Source organism: Schistocerca gregaria, chromosome 4, assembly GCF_023897955.1.
Source record: "Schistocerca gregaria isolate iqSchGreg1 chromosome 4, iqSchGreg1.2, whole genome shotgun sequence".
Lineage (NCBI taxonomy): Eukaryota > Metazoa > Arthropoda > Insecta > Orthoptera > Acrididae > Schistocerca > Schistocerca gregaria.
The window spans coordinates 499,056,207-499,076,882 of record NC_064923.1 but is presented as its reverse complement, the minus strand read 5'-3'; the positions used below and the strand labels follow the sequence as shown (position 1 = coordinate 499,076,882).

General features: G+C 42.0%; 1 protein-coding gene across 1 annotated transcript in view; it reads left to right on the top strand.

The window, feature by feature from the left end:
* Window positions 1–20,676, top strand: part of LOC126268181 (valine--tRNA ligase) — a 209,065-nt gene that overhangs the window by 98,317 nt on the left and 90,072 nt on the right. Inside the window, exon 10 of the mRNA XM_049973783.1 lies at window positions 6,102–6,192. Coding sequence (XP_049829740.1) covers window positions 6,102–6,192 — 91 coding nt within the window. The remainder of the gene's footprint in view (window positions 1–6,101; window positions 6,193–20,676) is intronic.

The following is a 20,676-nucleotide window of genomic DNA, read 5'->3' as shown; positions in this document are numbered from 1 at the left end:
TTGCCCCATACACAGAAAGATCCTCAATCACTCCATTTCTTCACAAGAGATAGCAGGCAGTAGATAATGGCACTCAAAGTGAACCCAGGTTCCTGGACTTCTAGAAGGTGCTCATACGATCTTGAGAAAGTCACCCAGAACCTTGGGTCATGGGAGACTTACCTCAGGCGGTGAGAAGGAAAGACTGATTTGATTGTTGGGGACTGCATCGGACGAGGTTTGAAAACCTGAGAGTTTAAAGGTGAAAGACAGGGTAACACGCTAGATAGAGATTACTGCTTAAACATCATATGTGAGTAAACAGTGAAAAGCTAAGTGCATTGTACGTAACACAGGAGGGAGGGGCCGGCGAAAAATATACAGATAAGAAAATGAAAGATGTAGAAAACTAAGATGGAGCGAAGGAAGGAGTAGTTACTTTGAAGAAATCCTGAGGTGGAAGAAGTTAACGTAAATTAAGGCCACATGGATGGCAAGAATCAAGGACATGGTGTAACACTAGTTCCCACCTGCGGAGTTCTGAGTAACTGGTGTCTGGGGGAAGAACACAGATGGCGCATATGGTGAAACAGGCACCAAGGTCATGATTGTCATGTTGTAGAAAATGTTCTGCAACAGGATATTGCGTGTTGCCAGTATACACTTTCTGCCTATGTCCACTTATCCTAACTGATAATTTGGTGGTAGTCATGTCACTGTAAAAGGCCAAACAGTGTTCAAATAACAGTTGGTATATCACATGTTTCACAGATGGCTCTGCCTTTGACAGTATATGTTTTGCCAGTTACAAGGCTGGTGCAGGTGGTGATAAGAGGGTGCATAGGGCAAGTCTTGCAGTGGGGACAGCCACAGGGGCAGGAGGGGTAGGGGCCATTGAGTAGGGAGATGGGTACAGAAGGAGCATAAAGTCTGACAAGAAAATTGTGGAGAGCAGGGTGAAAAAAAGCTATTCTAGTTGTTGTGCGCAAAATCTCAGACAGAATGGATGTCATTTCAGGGTATGGTTTTAGGAAGTCATGACCTTGTAGTAGCTGATTAATACATGGACCAGGATAATACTGAGTGACCAGTGGTGTGCTCTGAAGTTGTTATTTGGATGGATCAGCAGCCTAGGCTTGGATGTGATGGCCTAGTAAAACTGCTTTTGTACTAGACTGGTGGGGTAATTATGTCCAGTGAACCCTGAGTTGAGAATGATGGTGTCTTGCTGTAAGGAGTCTGCATCTAAACAAATACATTTGCCTTGAATGCCGAGGCTATATGGAAGGGAACGTTTGATGTGGAAAGGGTGGTAACTGTCAAAATGTAATTACTGTTGTTTGTCAGTAGGTTTTTATGTGGCCAGGAGTGTGTTGCTGGTTTTCGGTGAGGAATACATCAACATCAAAGGAAATGGCTTGGGATTCGGAATATGACCATGTGAAATTTAGTTGGGGGAAGATATTCAGAAGTTCAGGAATTTGAACAATTCTTCCTCACCATGGGCCCATATGGTGAAGACATCATCAATGTACCTAAACCAAATTAAGGGTTAAAGAGTTATGGATCTCAGAAAAGCCCCCTTAAAGTGACCCATGAAAAGGTTGGCATAGGAAGGAGCCATCCTGGATCCCGTGACCATACCCCTAATCTGTTTGTATGTCTGCTCCTCAAAGGTGAAGTAGTTGTTGGTAAGAATAAAGACGGTAGACAGATTGGTATTTTTACTACAAGTAATAAAATGGTTCTGAGTTTATGCCGGAGAGTACGTACTGCGTTGTGAAAAGCTTGTTGCGAAAGATAACAATTGCTAGTTGGATGTCGCATTTATCATCAAGCAAGATAATCAGGCACTGAAATTAAAGTAATTTGTTGCTCTGACGATATCAGTATCGTAGACAACGAGAGTGGTTCATTAAATAGGCCCATTTATTCACTACTGCTTAACTTCAGTAATCATTGGCGTGTGAATATTGTTAAGTGATTATTTGCATTTCTGTCATGGCTTGGTACAATTTCGGTGCCGTGTCTAGGCAGGGTGTTGTTCCCATTATTTGGCAGACAGGCTTTTTGCATGGTCAGTGGTTGAGGTGGCTGCAATATTAATTGTACTAAGGCTGATTTTATACCCGATTAGTTCATTGCCAGTGGGATTGCGGCGCGGGCTAGATTCTTGTTGTCATCAGAGGCTCCTCTCCAACTGGAATCTTCTGGAATTAGATAGCGTTCTGCAGTCTTAACATCTATTTAAAAATAAGAAACTGTACCTAATTAAAGGTGTGGTGGTCGACTGGTGGCCTAAATACTTTGCACAATAGGATACTGTGCAATAACGGCATAGAGACGTTAGTACAGTACGATCCCTTGACGTTGTCAATCGATCTTGGGTACTGCCAGTCACGGACCAGTACATTCAGTGTAAACGAGTATAAAGGGACGAAGCGAGCACTGGAGTGGCAGTCTTGCGGCTCACTCTGAAGATGGCTGAACGTTATACGGCCGAAATATTAGAAGAAGGAGATTTCTTGTGGCTACACACCCGAAATTTAATGGAACAGTCTTTGTGCTGCCAAAACCTGAAGATTCACATAAAGAATAAAGTTGTCTGCCCCTCAAAGGTGAAGTAGTTGTTGATAAGAATAAAGTTGATTAAAGTGTGTAGGCAGGATTCTGTAGGTTTGGAATCAGGTGGGCATGGTCAACAGCAGACAGACCATGTACATTGGGGATTTTGGTATATAGGGAGGTGCCATCAAATATGACAAGCAAGGTTTTTGGTGGGAGTGTGACAAGAGAGGATTTCAGACGATTTAGGAAATGGTTGGTGTTTTTGTTTTTGTTGTTTGATTGGATTAAAGCGTGCCTTGCAAATAGAAAACAGCATGTCAGTCTTAACAGAGGTAAATCTTCAGACATACAAATTGCAGAGAATCGGTGCTTGGTGCAGGGATAGGCAATTGATCTTAAACATAAATAGATGTAATCTACTGCACATAAATAGATGGAGAGTTCCATTATTGTGTGGTAACACCATTGCCAAACAGTCACTAGAAGCACCCCTTTGCATTAAATATCTGACATTATGTGTACAGAGAAATTAAAGTGGAACAACAAGAAGGTAATGCAGGTGCTAGAGTGAGATTCATTGTAAGTACACTTAGGAAGTGTAGTCCACGCATGAAGGAGGTCACTTACAAAACTCATGTTCAACTGAAACTTGAGTATTACTCAATAGTCTGGGACCTTGTATAATTGTCTGGGACCATGCGACCAGGTATAATCAAGAGATGAGTTTGAGATCAAAAGCAGAGTAGTATATTTTGTCATAGGCTCATTTAATCTTTTCATGGCTGCAAAGCACGAGCATCCTGCCTGATCGGCCAGCTGACGGGGATGAACATATTGTGCATGTGGCCAGTGGACAGCTGACTCAGCCTGATGACTGCTGCAGGCTATGGCCACTGTAGACTAATTGCATCTTCCAGTATGTGTTGAACCACTCTTCAATAATATTCTTTATAAAACCAGTATCCCTCTGTATTGTCACAATGAATGCAGTTTCATGTGTTTGGCTGTGTGTACCATATTCTAATCTGTGCAGCAGTGAATGTTTCTGATAAACTGCAAGAATTTTTGTGCTCTGCTCACCTTTTGCAAAATCTGATACATTAGTTCTATAGGATAATTCATGCCCTCTCAGATCAAATATATTAGTATCAAGTATAGTTTATAGATTAGGAAATCAGATTTCATTTGCTTGGCTACGTGGACTGTTTTCTGTTCTGGACACCATCACATATTGCTGAGACACTGCACATATCTGCTCTACTGCTCTCATTTTGTAACTTCTGATATGTCAGTTCATTAGGATCATTCAAGTCCTTACAATTATAATTTTTGTGTCTCTTGTATTGTGTATGCTAGGAAATTAAATTTCATCTATTAGATAGCCTCAATAGCAGAAAAGCCCAGGAAAAGGTGAAAGCTATAGTGTTTTCCGTCATTAGAAAGAAGAGCAGATAATGACAGTATTGACTGGAATATTGAAATGTGGACAGCAGTTGGTCATCAGTCTATAGTGGACGTTAACCTGTTCGTGCATCCAGGTGTAGGTAAATGCTCTTAACCGTCAGGTCTACCTACCTGCCTGGCATAAGTGAATGGCCACAGCCATGTGGATGTTCTACCTGTCAGGTCTACATATATGCCATTAGCTGTCTGGTTGTTCTACGTGCCACATTTGCATGTATGCTCATATCCACGAATGGGCTAATAAGCAGTAAAATGTCATGGTGATGCTCACTCTTCTGCAGTGGCATATGGTACAAGAGGGGAGCTGTTCCTGAAAGAGTCAGCCAGTGTATTGCTTCCTTCTATGCACATTTCAGGAGTAGATCATGAGGGGAAGATTAAAGATGGTGAGCTCTCGTGGAGGGTTACTGACAATGGTTCTTCCCCAGCTGCACTGTTTGTGACTGAACAAGGGGGAACATGATAATGACATACAAAGTACCCTCCACCACTATAAGGTGGCTTGTGGAGTACAAATATAGAACACAGTGAATATACTGAAATGAAACTCAGTGAAATAAAAGTTATTAATTTATTGAATATTCATTTTAACTGAGATAAAACAGTGGAATGTTGGGAGAGGCCACTTGACGGGAAGTAACCCAGGCAGGTGACCAATCGTACAGCACACGCGTCTAACAGTCATATGGCACTGTGGAGAGACTTTTTGAACACCCCGTAGAAATAAACAAGTAAGGTCTGTTTGAATTCTTTCACTGTATTCAAGACTCAAAACTCCTCGCCATCTCAGTTATGGAGCTTTCCACAGACGTCCACACAGTCACTACACTAACATCATATCCTTCAAAGAGCCCTTTATGTATCAATATATGTGGCTGAAGAAGCCTTATTGTTTTCCCTCACACATGTAGTTTCATGCACACATTAGGAACCCCCAAGCCTAACTGTGTCCAGACAAGTGTTGTCTGGAAGCTCTTTCTCCCTCCACCCCCACCCTCCCTCCCATGCTCTCTCTCTCTCTCTCCCCATGAAACCTTAGCCAATCAATTCTGTTTGCTCCACATGGTCTCCTACTATAAAAGTACATGCAAGCAAGGGTTCCCAGATTAGACAGCTGTGGATCATGCAGAACTACTACTCAGAGGAGACAGAAGGACTGAATTGAAGAACAGGATAGTACTTAATAGTTAACTTTCTTTTCTGCCTTGCCTCTCCCTCCCCCTCCCTCCCCAGCCCTCCCTCTCCCTCCCTCTCCCTCCCTCTCCCTCCCTCTCCCTCCCTCTCCCTCCCTCTCCCTCCCTCTCCCTCCCTCTCCCTCCCTCTCCCTCCCTCTCCCTCCCTCTCCCTCCCTCTCCCTCCCTCTCCCTCTCCCCCTCTCTCTCCCCCTCTCTCTCCCCCTCTCTCTCTCCCTCCCCCTCTCCCTCCCCCTCTCCCTCCCCCTCTCCCTCCCCCTCTCCCTCCCCCTCTCCCTCCCCCTCTCCCTCCCCCTCTCCCTCCCCCTCTCCCTCCCCCTCTCCCTCCCCCTCTCCCTCCCCCTCTCCCTCCCCCTCTCCCTCCCCCTCTCCCTCCCCCTCTCCCTCCCCCTCTCCCTCCCCCTCTCCCTCCCCCTCTCCCTCCCCCTCTCCCTCCCCCTCTCCCTCCCCCTCTCCCTCCCCCTCTCCCTCCCCCTCTCCCTCCCCCTCTCCCTCCCCCTCTCCCTCCCCCTCCCCCTCTCCCTCCCCCTCTCCCTCCCCCTCTCCCTCCCCCTCTCCCTCCCCCTCTCCCTCCCCCTCTCCCTCCCCCTCTCCCTCCCCCTCTCCCTCCCCCTCCCCCTCCCCCTCCCCCTCCCCCTCTCCCTCCCCCCCCCTCTCTCTCTCTCTCTGTTGATCTGGGCATGACTAAGATTCTGTTACATAATGAGAATTCCAGCAGTGAAAAAAAAAAAAAGAAGTCGGAAACAATTGAAAGCTTGGAGCTGTTATCAGACTGGTAGTTCTAATGATATAAGGTGCATGTGTACCAATATATATTATAAATGAGTTTTTAAGAGTAGTAGTAATGATAAAGTTAATGTGTAAAGGTGTGCTCCATGTTATTCTTATGGTTATTAGGGACTGGTGTGTTTCGCGGCAACTCTGGTGGGGTCATAGAATACCAGCATACCATGTAACTCTGAAAGATCCGTCTCTACAAAAGGGAATGGTGTGTATATATTTATTTCAAATGGCTTTTATTATAAAAAACTTAAAAGTTTACCATACAATTGAATGTCAATATTGAACACAATATTTCCAAGTACAGTTTTGAAACCTGGATTTTTCAAAAATGTTTTAGTCTGAATATTGTAGAGAGTAAGTATTGCTTTGTGAAACACTTTATTTTGCAGTCCTGTGTGTAATACTTTATGAAACAAAAAGGCAGGAAAAGAAATATGAAACTGAGAAACGCTCCCAGAAATTGGGTCAATTGAGATCTTAGGAGTAGATTAAGAATAGTATCATCTAACTGAACTGTCACTATAAAAGCAAGAGATGTTAATGCAATTGGAAATAGTGAATTGAAATTGACAGAAAAGGAAATACTATTTTAAGATGCAGAGAATGTGATGTGCTTCAGTTATGGCTGCGATAATACACTTAATGTTCTTGTAATTCATAAGACTTTGAAACAAATAGTTGGACAAACTGTAGTAGAAAACGACAGTGTAGCACATTACTTAAAATATAAAATAATTACACTGTCACTCATATGAAACAATTACATGAAATAGTGATATTGTTTATTAGTAATAAGGTCATGTGATTGTGTCGTTAGGTATTAACATCTGCATCCATCGACATCTACATGACTCCTCTGCAACTCACACTTAAGTGCTTGGCAGATGCTTCATCAAACCACATTCGGACTACGTCTCAACCATTCCACTATCGTACCGTGTGTGGGAGAAACAACCATACAAATTTTTCAGTGTTAGCTCTAATTTTTCTTATTTTATTATGACAGTTACTTCCCCCTTGTAGATGGGCATCAACGAAATATTTCTTTCATTCAGAGGAGAAAGTTGGTGACTCTGATTCCATGGAAGGATCTCACAGCGATGAAAAAAATCTTATTTTAATGATTGCTGCTCCAAATTGCACATCTTCTCTGTGACACTCTCTCCCTTATTTCACAGTAATATGAAATGAACTGCCCTTTCCCCCCAACATTATCCATCAATCCTATCTGGTAAGTATCCCATACTGTGCAGTAATATTCCAGAAGAGTATGGGCATCTCTTTCGTGTATCTGTTGCATCTTTTAAATGTTCTGCCAGTAAAACACAGTCTTTGGTTAACTGTTCTCACAGCATTTTCTATGTGGTTGTTCCAATTTAAATTGTTTGTAATTGTAATCCCTAGGAACTTAGAGGGTTTGTGTGATGCATCATGTATCCAAAATTTAACACATTTCATTTAGTACTTATATGGATGACCTCACATATTTATGGTTTAGAGTCAGTTGCTACTTTTCGCACCAGACAGGCATCTTCTCTAAATAATTGCGTAATTGATTTTGATCTTCTAATGACTTTTTCCAGTGATAAATGACAGCATCCTCTGCGAACAATCTTTAAATCATTTATGTAGGTTAGGAATAGTAGTGACAATAGTGGGCTTAATAACACTTCCTTGGGGAATGCCAGCTATCACTTCCATTTTACGCGATGATTTTCCATCCGTGAGTATGAAATGTTACCTTTCTGACAGGTAGTCATGAATCCAGTTGCACAACTTAAATGATATTTCACAGCCCAAAGGCATACAATTTGGTTATAAGCAACTTCTGAGGAACAGTGTCAGAAGCCTTCTGGAAATCTAGAAATGTGGACTCAGTTTGAGATCCACTGTGGATATCACTCATTTCTTCATGCGAATGAAGAATCCACACCATTTCAGTCCTTCAAATGAGCAAAATCCACTTGTTGTGTGTTAGTGGGAGGGGGGGGGGGGGGGGGGGGGGCGACACAGACCATTTTTGGACTGGTGAACAACAAGTTGAACAACAATCAGACAGGAACATTTGCATACCATTTTGAGTTTATAATTGGAGTAACCACAGTTTGAACACAGGTTAAGACCACCACTTGCATATTTTCTTACCTGTACTTCGTATGTCGAGAGAAGAGGTCTGACAGCTGGCGGCACAGTTGCCAGTATTCCACACGCACGGACAGTGAGCCAGCAGTTGTCTCCAGCACTATGGCAACTCTGGGGCGTTGTCATGGTAACGTAAACAAAAGCTCACTATCTGATTGGCCATCATGGATGTGCAAAGCACGTGCACCAAGGCTGCATCAGCAGCGAGAGCTCTTCTCTCGCCATATGAACTGTAGTCTGGTGAGTGCTTGTTTCCTTGCAGCATCATTGTCCATCTGCATGCTGAACCTAAATTAAAAATGTTGAAAGTTAGAGAAACAAAGCGGTGAAAGTGAAATGTTTCAGTAATTTAACTAAGTGCACTAGAGTCCTCTGGGCATCACCTCAGTTCATATAAAAAGTAATGCAAATGTAGCTCTTTCACTGCTGCTTTTCTGTTGGCTCAACTCTTGTGCTATTTTACATCTGCAGTTTGAATCATCAGGTAAAGTAATATAATTCCATTGTTGACATTGTGTGGATGTCTTCCAAGCATTCTTCACTTCATTGGCAGGACAGATAAAGGCAAGCTGATAAATATGAATTAAAATTCTGTTAATACTCAGTATTTTAGTTACCAAATGATGATGTATTAAGTATTGGCACACTTTAAAAGATATGAAAATGTACCTAACTGAGGTGGTTGTTACCTGTAAGTTTAAAATGCATTCTTTTATAAGTGTGCCACAGCAGCCAGAGACTGGTCGCGTGTGTGTGTGTGTGTGTGTGTGTGTGTGTGTGTGTGTGTGTGTGTGTGTGTGTGGGCGGTGGGGTGTTGTTGTCTATTTCCAACGAAGACCTTGTCTCTGCATCTCCCCTATATGGTGAGTAGCAACTATCTCTTTCATAGTATTGTTACATTCCTTCTGGGATTTTCCATTGTTTGTTTTCTTTTATAATTCTGTTGATACGCCTTAGTGTACTGTGCATGCATTGACATACAAAGTTGAAAATGAGATATATAATAAAATCTTTATGGACATACATATTTTGAGTAAATTTCATTTAGGGAAAGAAAGACTTAATAGAAGGGAATGAAAATCTTATATGTTTGGTGCTCCGCAGTTTGTAAACATTTGTTAAAAGATACTTTACTGTACATCATGAGCTGTGTGTAAAATATTTAACTGCTAGACTGGTGTTGAGGCATATAACCCATCACTGGTGGCGTCTGATACAAGGGATAAACAATAAATATGTACAAATCAATGTCTATAACATACACCCTTTTTGTATACATAACAATAGAAGTATAATGCTGCATGCTTATTGTGTATGTCTGCATTAAATGGCATGTGTATTTAGTATGAAATCCTTATGATAAAATTGGTGTAGATCTAGAGAACACAGAACCCCAAGCATATTTAATATCTAATTATAGCCATGTCTCTGTGATCATGACAGGATCCTTTGTGTGTCTTATCTCTGTGGTACTTAAGGTGTCATGAGTACATGTTATTGATGTCAGATGCTAAACTAACTCCCACATTTCTTGGTTGTATTGGACCGACTCTCACGGGATGTCATAGAGCTGCTGGTCAGTGCAAAGAGTATTATATTAAATTACAGGTCTCTTATTATCTCTGAGGCCTTATTTATTTATATCTGCGACATGCCCCTGCCCCCCCCCCCCCCACCTTCTCTCTCTCTCTCTCTCTCTCTCTCTCTCTCTCTCTCTCTCTCTCTCTCTCTCTCTCTCAGAAAAGTATAGATTGCTACTCACCATAAAAATGACTCGTTGAGTTGAAGACAGACACAACAAAAAGACTGTTTTACAGCAGTTCAACAGGTCATCTTCATGGTGAGCAACACTCTATCCTTTTCCTAATATTGTTGATATTCCAAACTGGAGTTTCCATTTGTGTGTATGTGAACAGTTAGTTAAACTGAAATATATAAAAAGTAAATAAGGGTAGAGTATGTAAAGAGACTAACAAAGCAAGCGACCCTTAGCAATTGCTAAATATTGTGATTGAGCAGGTCACTACAATGATAATTCCTGCAGCGGAAATTGCTTTCCCTTGTTCTCTGGAGTTCCCCCGGTGAAAGGCAGTCCCTTGGTGGTCGCTGGAAGTTGCTGAGGCAATTAAAGATCATCGGCGAGCTGTACAGAGACATAAGCAACACCCTTCCCTAGAAAACCTAATAGCCTTTAAGCGTCTCCGTGGCCATGTTCACCTGATTATAAAATCACGGAAACAGGAGTGTTGGGAGAGATACATGTCAACCATTGGGTGCCATATGCCACCTTTTCAAGTCTGGACAAAGATCAGAGGTCTTTTTGGGTACCATACCCCAACAGGTGTCCCTGGCGTTACCATCAATAGCGTGCTCTGTACCGATGCAAAAGCAATTACCGAGCTCTTTGCTGAGCACTATGCTGGAGCCTCCGCAACGGAGAACTATCCCCCAGCCTTTCACACTCTCAAATGGCGAATGGAAAGGAAAGGACTTTCGTTCACTACATGCCACAGTGAACCCTATAATGCCCCATTTACAGAGTGGGAGCTCCTCAGCACCGTTGCACATTGCCCCGACACAGCTTCTGGACGGGATCAGATCCACAGTCAAGTGATTAAACATCTCTCGTCTGATGACAAGTGACATCTCATCATCATCTTCAACCAGATCTGGTGCAATGGCATCTTTCCATTGCAATGGCGGGAGAGCACCATCATTCCGGTGCTAAAACTCATTAAAAATTCGCTTAATGTGGATAGCTATCGGCCCATCAGCCTTATCAACCTTCTCTGTAAGCTGCTGGAATGTATGGTGTGTCGGCAGTTGGGTTGGATCCTGGATTCATGTGGCCTACTGGCTCCATGTCAGGGCAGTTTCTGCCAAGGTCGCTCTACCACTACTGGTAATCTTGAGTCTCTTGAGTCTGCCATCTGAACAGCCCTTTCCAGACACCAACACCTGGATGTTGTCTTTTTTGACTTACATAAAGCATATGAACTACTTGCCACATTGTATGAGCGAGGTCTCCGGGGCCCGCTCCCAATTTTTATCCGAAACTTCCTGTTGCTCTGTACTTTTCGAGTCCAAATTGGTGCCTCCCATAGTTCCCCACATACTCAGGATAATGGTGTTCCACAGGGCTCTGTATTGAGTGTATCTCTATTTTTAGTGTCATTAATGGACTAGCAGCAGTTGTAGGGCCATCAGTCTCCCCTTCTCTGTATGCAGATGACTTTAGCATTTTATATTGCTCTTCCAGTATTGGTGTTGCTGAGTGGCACCTACAGGGAGCCACTCACAAGGAGCAGTCATGGGCTCTAGCCCGCGCCTTCCAGTTTTCAGCCAGGAAGTTGTGTGTCATGCATTTCTGTTGGTGTCACACCATTCGTCCAGAACCAGAACTTCACCTTACTCATGATCCACTCACTGTAGTGGAGACATATCGATTCTTAGGACTGATTTTCAATGCCTGATTGACTTGGCTACCTCACCTTCGTCAGCTTAAGCGGGAGTGCTGGCAGCTCCTCAATGTTCTCCACTGCCTGAGCAACACCAACTGGGTTGCAGATTGCTCTATGCTGCCACAACTCTACAGAGCCCTTTTTCAATCCTGCCTTGACTGTGGGAGTCTGGTTTATGGTTCGGCGGTGTTCTCAGTGTTGCGTTTTCTCAACCCAGTGCATCACTGTGGCATTCGCCTAGCGACAGGAGCTTTTAGTATGAGTCCGGTGACCAGTGTACTGGTGGAGGCTGGAGTCCCTTAATTGTGGATGTAACTTGCTCAACTGCTCTCCAGTTATGTTTCACAGAATCGTAGTTCTGCTGAGCATCTGAACTCTCTTGCCCACCCATGGCAGCTCATCTCCCCCATTGGCAGCCCAGGTCATGCTCACAACTGAAATTCGCATGCAGTCTCTTCTCTCCAAACTGGAGTCCTTCCCTTTACCACCTATACTTGAGGTCCTTTCACGTACACCTCCATGATGTACACCTCGATCGAAGCTTCGTCTGGACCTTTTGCATGGCCCTAAGGACTCTGTTAACCCTGCCACTCTCCGCTGTCACTTCCTCTCGATTCTTGACATGTTCTGGGACTCTGAAGTTGTTTACACTGATAGCACAATGGCTGATGGTAATGTTGGCTTCGCCTATGTCCACAGAGGCAATATTGAACAGCATTCCTTGCCTGCTGGCTGCAGTGTATTGACTGCAGAGCTTGTGGCCATATCTCGTGCACTTCAGTACATCTTTTGTGGTGAGTTGTTTCTTCTCTGTTCCGACTACCTGAGCAGCTTACAAGCTATCGACCAGTGCTACCCTCGGCATCTTTAGGTAGCGAACATCCAGGAGTCCTTCTCTGTCCTGGAACGGTCCAGTCGTCCATTGGTGTTTCTTTGGACCCCAGGACACGTCGGAATCCCAGGCAACGAACTTGCTGAAAGGCTGGCCAAGCAGGCTACATGGAAACCGCTCCTGGAGATGGGCATCTCTGAAACTGATCTGCGTTCTGTCTTATGCCGCAAGGTTTTTCGGCTTTGGGAGATGGAGTGGCATAACAGTATGCACAACAAATTGCATGTCATTAATGAAACTGCAAATGTGTGGCTTCTCGCAGGGAATCAGTTGTCCTTTGTCGACTCCGCATTGGTCATACGTGGCTCACACATGATTACCTCCTCCGTCTTGAGGTCCCACCTCAGTGTCACTGTGGCTCCCAAATGACAGTTGTCCAGCTCTTGCTGGACTGTGCTCACTTCTTACTGCTCTGCAGTGGACTTCTAACTTTCCCGGCACCCTACCTTTGGTGTTGGGCAACAATGCCTCAACAACAGCTTTAGTTTTACTTTTTATTTGTGAGAGTGGCTTTTATCATTTGATTTGAGTTTTAACGCACATCCTTTGTCCGTGTGTGTCGTCCACCCTTGGGCTTTTAGGGTGGAGATTTTAATATGTTGCAGAGTGGCTGGCTTGTCCTTTTTTATTCTCATGGTCAGCCAGCCATGGTAATCAGCTTTCTTGTTTTTAATCTCTTCTCCCTGTTTCTTGCATATGTCTGTGCTTTTCTTGTCCTGTTTTGTCCTTTGTAGTGTTTGTTGTCCCTTGGGTAATTGTTCTACTGGGAACAAGGGGCGATGAGCTTGCAGTTCGGTGCTGCTCCGCGGCCCCCTCCCCCCTCCCCTCCCCTTTTATTTTAAACAAACAAACAAACCAATCAACCAACCAATCCAACCACATCTAAAAGAGATAATCGTGAAGATTCAAAACAACTCTTGAAGAATTTGCAGTGTATAAAGAGCCATAATTGATAGCATAGGTGTGCAAATTGAGTTTGGTACAGTGTGTCGTTGAAGTCATGTGATTTGAAAGGGTTGATAAATAAATGTGAACTACACTGTGAACATTCCATTCATACCTTGTTTAAGCCATCCTATACCCCAAAATATTCTGCCATCTATTTAGTGATAAAGACTTGCTAGTGTGGGATATTGATCCGTCCATTCCTCGCGCAATGTATGTTGGTTGTGATAACCGACTGATCTGTAGCATAGCCCAAGGTTTGTGTTAGGTTGGAAGGTTGTGTGTTTTAAGGCTGATGATGGGCAAGTGAAAACAAAAGAAAGTTTTGATCTTACAGTCAGAAATTGACATTGGGAATAGTATTCATGCAATATTTGAAAATACAGACAAAAATTTAACTGCTTATTGTACTTTTGGAAAAAAATATCCATCTTGTGAATACAGTTGTTAAACATTTGGTAAAAGTTACATAGCAGACACCAGATTGCATTTGTAGTAGTTTATGTACAATGTGTTTGTGTAATACACATCAAATACTCATCGGAGCCTAGTTGATTTTTTTTCTTCTTAAATTACCCTGCAGTTTTAGCTTTGATGATGAAAAGTGTGTTTAAATATGACACAATAATTCCAGGATATGCGATAGGTCTGTCTAATAGCACAACCTTATTCGACCGTCACATTTCTCTGCAGCATCAGTTCTCAACTGAGTATAACTATTTTCTCAGAGCAAATTAGTTACTTGGATCATTTCTTCTACCATAAATATGTAATACATCTGTTTTGTGAGACACAAGATTCTTAGAACAAAGTTCAGATGTAGGTCAACAGATGGCATACAACACTTAATGTTAACTGCGCTTTTTAGTTGTTGCCTGTGACTTATACTTGTAACTTGTCACAGAAATCATAGTTAAGACTTGATAGCATGTCACAAAGAGAAACCAGTAGTATGAACTTAGGCCGTCAGATGGCACATGGCACTGAATGTTAACTGCGCTTTTTAGTTGCTAATTGCGGCTTCTACTTGCCACTTGTCACTGAAATCACAGCTAGACAAAAGGTTCACATAAAGAAGTACGAAATTAGACCAAGAGATGGCACATGGTGTTGAATGTTAAATGCTTGTGACTCCTAGTTGTGACTGCAATCAAAGCCAGATTTTGTAAAGTTGTTATTGTGATATCTGAGACTTCTCAATTGCTGTAAGTTATAACATATATGTGATTTATAACATATATGTGATTTATTGCTCACCCCTATTGAGCTGGATTAGTTGTATATTGTTTCAGTATCAGTTACACTGCTAAATGAAAGGACTTAAAGCTTCAGGAAACTTCTTACTACTCGCAAATTATTTGTTCTTTGATTATGTGCAGCATGAGCATGAACTAGCAAGAAAGACATAAGGATTTTATAGAGCACAGGTAGAGAGAATAAAATGCTTCAAATGGAATGTCTCCTGGAGCACCAGTTGAAGACTGTGAACATCTTCAGGGAAGAATAGTGATACAGTGTTTACTGGTTGTAGTACACAACACAATAATTTTCATGCTACCACATTTTGTGAATATGCTTCCTAGAAAATGTGGTAGTCTTGAGACTCAGATCTTGACATTGTAGTACTCTCTTTGACTTTATCAAGAAATATTTTTACTATAACAACCAACTTTGCATTTATGTCATCACTGAAAAATAATACAAGTGACCTTAACATCCTAGTACAGCTTGAAAAATACTGTAGCTTCACTGTTTTTCATGAGGGAAATATGCAGGGGTGATGATACAATGTTGCAAAATTGTGGTGTCACTGTGTTAGATGTAATTGTTACATCTCTTTGAACCTCCAAGTCATTCATCACAAAAGTAAGAAAACACTACTTGTTGTTGAGCCCTCCAATTGCAACATATTTTTATGTATTAGGGCAGGTTGAAAACTTCACAGATTTACAGTGAGAGAGAATCAGTTTTAAAGCTACACACTTATTTTTGTTGCGGGATCAAGATTGTTTTCCAAACACAAATCTGTGTATAAGTGGAAATAAGTGAAAGTCAGAGGGTGCCACAGCTGTTGAATAGGATAGGTGTTCCAATGATTTGAACTTCAAATCCTTTATGTTTACCATTTCCAATAACACCTTCAAGGGCATGTGCAATGTTCATGGTAAAAAATTATTTTTGGCTGACCTCTTGCCATGTACTTTTTCATCTGTGTGGTGCAGGAGATGTGTGCATTATTTGCCTGTTTTTGTTATCCCATACAAGGTAAGTACGTAAAGCTGTCATTAACCCGAAGGTTAGTTTTAACACCATAGTCTTACTGGTTGGGATTTCTCCAGCCTTCTCTTGATGTTTGAGCTGACTAATGCAACCAACCATATAGTTTAACATGGTTCATCTTTACATTTTCACATTGGCAATTCATTGCGATTGGTGAAAGAATCTGTAAGCACTGAAATAAAAATATTTGACTGATTGAAGATTGGACCTTGGAACTTCATCGTCTGACACCCACTTAGCCATTGAATCATGCATATTTGCAGCTAATCAATGAGAAGAACCCTGTTTGCTTGCTCTGAAAATGCTGGCCATAGCCTTTCTGACAGCTGAAAGTAAGATCAACTGCAGTTCTTTTTATATTCTTGACAAGGTTAGTCTGGGGGCGATCTGCAGGAGCCAACATCTGTAAAAAGCTATGCTGTCACCATCAGATCGTATTAGAAGCATAAGAACTGATGATAACAGCATAGATCTATCAAAACCGATCATTCAGTAAAATGCTTATTTAACGATCTGGGCATGTGAAGTTTTCTTCAGTGACCATGCAATTATTTTGGTTTGTTCTGATGATGCAGCATATTTATGATATCACCAATCATATCATTGCCTAACTCCATACGGGTTGACTCTTTCTATGTTCAAATTTTCTGTTTTCACTCATCTTCCTTTTCCTTTACAATTATAAAAGGCAATAAAATCCACTTCTCATCTAAAGACATTTTATGCTTTGAAATCTAGTAGAAACAGCAGTATAACTAGAGAATTCATATCAAGTAGCATTTTTATGCTTTACCTAGGGATGTAGAGGGATTTCTGTTTTGTTCTAACGCTTCACCGTATACATCTTCTTTAAGTAGCACTACATTTTTAATTGCCTTAAAGAGCACTCTTTTTGCAGCAACAATTTTTCTCCTGGAACCAGACTTTAATAGTGGAATGAGGTATAAACTAGGCAGAGAGATTCGAAACTGCGATTCAAGTGGAGGCCAAGGTCATTTGTAATAAGAGATAAATAAGGAAACTTATCACTGAATGTAGACAAGTAGTTGACAGATGGAAAGAGTATTTCGATGAACATTAGTAAAGAAAAGACTTTATCCTACGCAACAAGACAAAACTCATTCTTAAAAAAAACCATAATTAGCTCAAATTACAGATAATAAGCATACTTTCAGTCACAGCTTAAAGAAACACCTAACACTAGTGACAAAAAATAGAATAAAATTTCAAAGAGAACAATAATTTGAAGATAAACTTAAAATCATATCTAAAATAGCTCTGTAACAATTGAGAGCTTGTGGAGAGAAAATGTTCAGTTGAAATAGGGATACTTACATACCCTTTACTAATTTAAAAAAAGGCATTTGATATAACTTAAATTCAATAGTAAAAAATGGTATGAAACACATCTGATATTAGAATTGAAAACCAGAAAAAGATGATATGTGTTGTTATTTAGGTGCCTTAATTACAGAAGAGATCAGATGCAGCATGGAAATCTGAAAATGAATAACGAGCAAAATGTGCTTTCAGTGAAAGAGAACTGATAAGTCATTTAGTCTTTTCTAGACTATCTTTTATCTAGAAAGATAAAAGAAAACAAACTATCAAGATCAAGACATTCTTATGGAATGTTCTGTTGTATAGCCATGAAGCAGTTGTGTACTTTTGAAGCCAGAAAAAATAATTAGAAATAATTGAAAGAAGGATGAAGAGGATCAGGGAAGACGTGAAAAAATCAGTAAGTGAAGAAACCACCTAGATACTGTTTAAAAAATGAAAAAACTTTTTTGACTTTTCATAGAAACAAATTTTAACAAATACATTGGAGGGAAAAAAAATTGGGAAAGAAAATAGAAGACCATCTATTGGAGGTAAAATATGCTAATTCAGAGGACAGTGCAAGTGGTTGCAGTGGCAAAGAATGGCATTTTAGAATTTGATTGATGGAGTGACAACACTTTTTAGTGTAGACCCCCAAGCTATCAACCATTACTTTCATCTTTATTTCATTTCTGGCATGAGGTGGTGCACTCACGGCTTATACGCAGTAACAAATTGATGCATAAAATAAGTGGGGTGTTTTTCCAAATTGTGCCAACATCCGTCAGAATTTTGATTTTGCTAATGCTTTGGCCAGTATTCTACAAATGTTGCACCTGTCTTACACAAAGTTTCTTATGGCTAAAATATGAAAAGGTCTTTCTAATATGCCTGTGCATTGTTTCTTCCATAAACCATTAATCTCCAGTTCTCAAATGATTTGTTGATATTGCCACATGTGACTGCAATTTTGGGATATTCTTCACTCGAATGAGCATGTTATCAGATATTGAAAAGGAAGGTGTAGACTTGTTAGAAATATTCATCAACTGTGTATGGATTTTCACAGCTGTTTAATTGAACAGTGTTACTATATATATTGAATTTCCCAGCATAGTTTTATTAGATAGCAATTTCTTTGTGATATGTGAATGATTCAGTAATAAACTGCATGTCAAAGGGGATGTACAAGATCAGCAATATTCTACACATCAGTAAGTAACAAGTGGATCACAGTGATTCGTCAATAGTTCTTCCTTCTGTTGCACTGATAGAAAGTCGTTGATGGAATATAAATAATGGATGGAGTGAAGATGATATTTCACCGTATAGTTGAGGTGCTGAATGCTTGAACAAGAAAGAAATTGGTAATGTTAACAGTAAAGAAATTTTGTTCAGAGGAAGTGCTTCTCGTCCAGCGTAATGTCAACAGTGGTTAAGAGTACTTCTAAAGAAATTCAGACAGTTATAAGTAATTTAAAAATAGTTAATCAAAGACAATAATTTAAAAATAGTGAATCAAAGACATTTTTGTTGTGTTGTTGACTGTTCAAAAGAAAGATTTGAAAGCTGAAACAGCAGTACTGAGTGATGCATGAAACAGTTATTAGTGGTCAACCTGACTGTTTTTAATAAAGCATACGGTAGGCACTTACGTCATAATCAACATTCTATTTCAGATCTCCATAACAACTTATAGGTACTACATAAAAAGAGGAAGGGAACTGTTTTAAATGTGCTTGAGGAAAGATATATAATGAAGTCCACGAGACAGCCTGCTGATAATACTCTCAGTAATCAAATTGGGTTAGAGCACAAGCTTTATTGGTAAATTTTTTCTATTTAAATTTTAAATTAGGCTGCCCAACTTTCTAATCATGTTGGTTAGCTCATTACAGTTTTTTATGGTAACATTAATGTTTATACCCACTGCTGGTCCACTTAGAGGTTTTCTGCTCCATTGAATGAATGTCTGCATTGCTTTAATTATTCAGAAATAAATAGTTTGTCTTTGCAACACTATTATACGCTCCTGGAAATGGAAAAAAGAACACATTGACACCGGTGTGTCAGACCCACCATACTTGCTCCGGACACTGCGAGAGGGCTGTATAAGCAATGATCACATACACGGCACAGCGGACACACCAGGAACCGCGGTGTTGGCCGTCGAATGGCGCTAGCTGCGCAGCATTTGTGCACCGCCGCCGTCAGTGTCAGCCAGTTTGCCGTGGCATACGGAGCTCCATCGCAGTCTTTAACACTGGTAGCATGCCGCGACAGCGTGGACGTGAACCGTATGTGCAGTTGACAGACTTTGAGCAAGGGCGTATAGTGGGCATGCGGGAGGCCGGGTAGACGTACCGCCGAATTGCTCAACACGTGGGGCGTGAGGTCTCCACAGTACATCGATGTTGTCGCCAGTGGTCGGCGGAAGGTGCACGTGCCCGTCGACCTGGGACCGGACCGCAGCGACGCACGGATGCACGCCAAGACCGTAGGATCCTACGCAGTGCCGTAGGGGACCGCACCGCCACTCCCCAGCAAATTAGGGACACTGTTGCTCCTGGGGTATTGGTGAGGACCATTCGCAACCGTCTCCATGAAGCTGGGCTACGGTCCCGCACACCGTTAGGCCGTCTTCCACTCACACCCCAACATCGTGCAGCCCGCCTCCAGTGGTGTCGCGACATGCGTGAATGGAGGGACGAATGGAGACGTGTCGTCTTCAGCGATGAGAGTCACTTCTGCCTTGGTGCCAATGATGGTCGTATGCGTGTTTGGCGCCGTGCAGGTGAGCGCCACAATCAGGACTGCATACGACCGAGGCACACAGGGCCAACACCCGGCATCATGGTGTGGGGAGCGATCTCCTACACTGGCCGTACACCTCTGGTGATCGTCGAGGGGACACTGAATAGTGCACGGTACATCCAAACCGTCATCGAACCCATCGTTTTACCATTCCTAGACTGGCAAGGGAACTTGCTGTTCCAACAGGACAATGCACGTCTGCATGTATCCCATGCCACCCAACATGCTCTACAAGGTGTAAGTCAACTACCCTGGCCAGCAAGATCTCCGGATCTGTCCCCCATTGAGCATGTTTGGGACTGGATGAAGCGACGTCTCACGCGGTCTGCACGTCCAGCACGAACGCTGTTCCAACTGAGGTGCCAGGTGGAAACGGCATGGCAAGCCGTTCCACAGGACTACATCCAGCATCTCTACGATCGTCTCCATGGCAGAATAGCAGCCTGCATTGCTGCGAAAGGTGGATATACACTGTACTAGTGCCGACATTGTGCATGCTCTGTTGCCTGTGTCTATGTGCCTGTGGTTCTGTCAGTGTGATCATGTGATGTATCTGACCCCAGGAATGTGTCAATAAAGTTTCCCCTTCCTGGGACAATGAATTCACGGTGTTCTTATTTCAATTTCCAGGAGTGTAGTTAGTATTGGTCAGTTTCAGTTTTATGTAACACAGAGAGCCAAGTGTAATAGATTGTGTGGTGACCGTAAGTCCTCAGCAGAGCACTAGTCATCATGCTTTCTTATTTTCGTGTTGCTCATGTTAGTTCAATTTCCGTCACCGTCTCAGTACCTGCTGTCCAAACAGCCATAGCACATGCTATGAACAACACGT